This window comes from Echinococcus granulosus (assembly GCF_000524195.1).
Source record: "Echinococcus granulosus chromosome Unknown EG_S00028, whole genome shotgun sequence".
In the NCBI taxonomy this organism is placed as follows: domain Eukaryota; kingdom Metazoa; phylum Platyhelminthes; class Cestoda; order Cyclophyllidea; family Taeniidae; genus Echinococcus; species Echinococcus granulosus.
This window is the reverse complement of record NW_020170408.1, coordinates 428,886-431,755: the sequence shown is the minus strand read 5'-3', so window position 1 is coordinate 431,755 and position 2,870 is coordinate 428,886. Positions and strand designations below refer to the sequence as shown.

At 44.3% G+C, this 2,870-nt stretch overlaps 1 protein-coding gene across 1 annotated transcript in view; it reads right to left on the bottom strand. All coding sequences in view use genetic code 11, as the record gives it.

Annotated features, from left to right (window-relative positions):
- The window catches only part of EGR_04484 (hypothetical protein), a gene marked incomplete at both ends in the record, with an annotated part of 9,785 nt that overhangs the window by 3,328 nt on the left and 3,587 nt on the right, over positions 1-2,870 (bottom strand). Inside the window, one exon of the mRNA XM_024493733.1 lies at positions 2,334-2,396. Coding sequence (XP_024351847.1) covers positions 2,334-2,396 — 63 coding nt within the window. The remainder of the gene's footprint in view (positions 1-2,333; positions 2,397-2,870) is intronic.

Sequence of the window (2,870 nt, the reverse complement as noted above, 5' to 3'; positions counted from 1 at the left end):
CCTTCGATACAGTTTGGAGGTGACTTACTGCTTTGCATTCGAAGCAGAAGACCGTGCTTAGGATCCAAACGAGGAGAGGGACTATGAAATAGCTACTGAAGAGATCCTGGAGTGGTATTGGTGGTTAGATACTACTTACTAGTCTAAGTAGCAGATGTGACATGGCTTTCTGAATCTCGAGTGGTGTTTTTTTTAGTAAATGATGCTGCGGACGGCTGATGTGCTCGCTGAAATGAGGTATGTGTATGCATGTGTAGAAATCCTTCTCCGAGAATAAACGGACAACGATTTAACACTGGGGGAATTAAAATGAATTTTTGGGGAGTTCGTGGTTAGATTTTGTGGCATGCTTTGCTCCCATTATTTCTTACCTTGATCCCTCAAAACCTCCTTTTTATTTGCGGAATCATGGAGCTACCAAACGCGAGACATTTGCATTGTGTCTTTGCAGATTCACCTCCCATTCATTCCTCTGCTCCGTGTCCATCCATTCATCCACCCACCCGCAGTAAATACCTTCCTTCTGTAATCTGTGAACCAACTCACGTTATAAGGCCTGTACTTGGCCTGGATCGGATTTAATTACTGTTTTTATCAATATAAGTACTTCAGTAGTTTCCTCTTTACCCTATAACACCGGCTCGAAGGTGTTGGGTTCCATTGGCCGTGTTGTAGCTTGTTAGGGTTTTAAGTTATGGAAGCGAAACCGCGTAAGCGCACCCGCAAAATTCTGTTTTAGAGTAAGAAGTGTCGATGGAACCACAAATGTCGGCAAAAGTGATCGCCAATTGACCAGCTGGACGCAGCTAGACGGTCGTTTAACTCAAACTCGATTTTGTTTCCTCCAGAGCCTCCAACAACAAATCATTCGAAACGAAATTTGGCTTTCTACTCTTTTCTTTTTAGATGTGCCAAAAGAAATGTAATCAGTTGTTTTTTTAGATAACCGTGGTAGTTTCATCGGGCCCACACCATTCAAGCAGCGCGCTTCCGCACAAAAATCGAAAGTCACCAATCAGCGAGCGGCCTTGACTTCACTGGGCGACCGAATATGTAGGAGACAAGTGCGCACAAGCATTTGTGCAGATTTTTAATAGGAAACCAGTCTACATCTCTCTCGGGCTCTTCACTCGTTCTTCGCCTCTGCTGTACGCATACTCTTCTTGGACGACAAAACTTGGAAAGATTTATGCCCCATGGAGACAGTAAGTAGTGATTTCATTTTTTCCATTGTGTAGATCTTATGCGTAAAGTCTGCTTTTACGTTGCTTGCTTACCTTTTTGAAGGCACCAGTAGGTTTGTCACTTCATCTAAGGGAACGGAAGTCATTAACCTCTGCCAAAATTGCAGATAGCCTCTCCATGTTTTTTCATACCATTGTTACAATTTCAGGGTTGTGAAGGTTGAAACTGCCGAGTTTGAAAATGTGTAGGACTCTGTTTATCCCAGAAGGTAGTATAAGGCTTGGGAAAGATTTTTTCACCCTACGAAGGACTGGCCGACTACAGTTGGAAGACAGCGAATGCTCCCACGTAGCCACGCCTTCACGAGACAGGGCAGAATATCAGTCGGCGAAATTCGTGAATTTGACGAGGCGAAATTCACTTAAATTCCGGTCTTAAAGACTGACCCATAATCCATAGACACGGAGAGGGGAGCGAACTTCTCTACTCCCTACTCGACTTTCAATGGAGCGGTTGAATTGGAGTAGACCAAGCCATCTTCCAGAGTCAGTGGTAGACAGAGCCCCAATTTCTCTTCCCCCAAATGAGATCTTAATTTCGGTGAGGTTGAATTATGGCATCTAGGCGTCTTTCAACGTAAGTTTAACGCTAGAGCAGCACACTGAAACCCCTCTGCAGACATAAGCAAGGTCATCGCCTGTATTTTCGACTACGCAGGCACAAGGATACGCAAATTTGCGCAGAAAGAAAAGAAATGGACGAGCGTTTGCAATCACATGGCCACTTTGATGAAGACGAGTGTGTGTGGGTGTGTGTTTTGGCCAATCTGGTCAGAAGGTTTAGCAGATGCCTGTAAGGCAGTAAGTAGGCACCATCAGTTGCTTGTCCGCGGGGTTCCATTTACTTTCACAGGTTCGGTGAAATGCGTCTCCCCTTCAATTAGGTATCATTTTCTCTGCAAACCTTTTTCACTCCTTTTTGATTAACCAAATACTCCTTAACTACACTATTTGGCTAGCGCTAGTAAAAAAGGCCTTTCCTTGATCAAAAAGTTCTGGAAAAGCTAGGAAAGTTCTTTTTCTTTCCTTTTTCCTTTTAAATTGACACTAACTGTCAATCTAGTTCCAAAAAGTGATTTGTGCACGTACTTTTAAAGGCTAAAAATGGAAAATATAATGCCTTGATAACGAAACCGTCATCCGGGAAGTTGCCTAGGTACAAAGAAGAAATGAAGGCAGGGGAACAGAAGCGATCGGATGTCCATTTTAAGGTCGTGCAACAAATGGGTGCCGTGTCCTTCTGCCTGATAAACGCACGGCTTGATTAATCGTTCAAGCTAACTGAATTGGCCTGTGCGGCCTTTATAATCCTTTTCCTGTGGCATTCCGGTCCGCTGTTGATTCTACCTCCGTAGGAAGGTTTTGTCTCTGGGTGTCAAGATGGCATCAGGACCTAGCTGCCCCGTTTTTCCCCCCTACTTTTGTTTCCCAGTTGTCTGGGGCCTGTTTGTATCGGTATGAGTGCGTAATGGGAGAGAAGGGTGACAAAGGTAATGGGAAGAATGAGGATGAGACGAAACATTCAACCTCCAGTGCGAAATTATCATCACCTTCTTCGCAGAAGCGAATCCCTTTATTCAACCTTCTTTCTGTGGAGTGAAGGCATCCCCCAAACTGTATCGAATG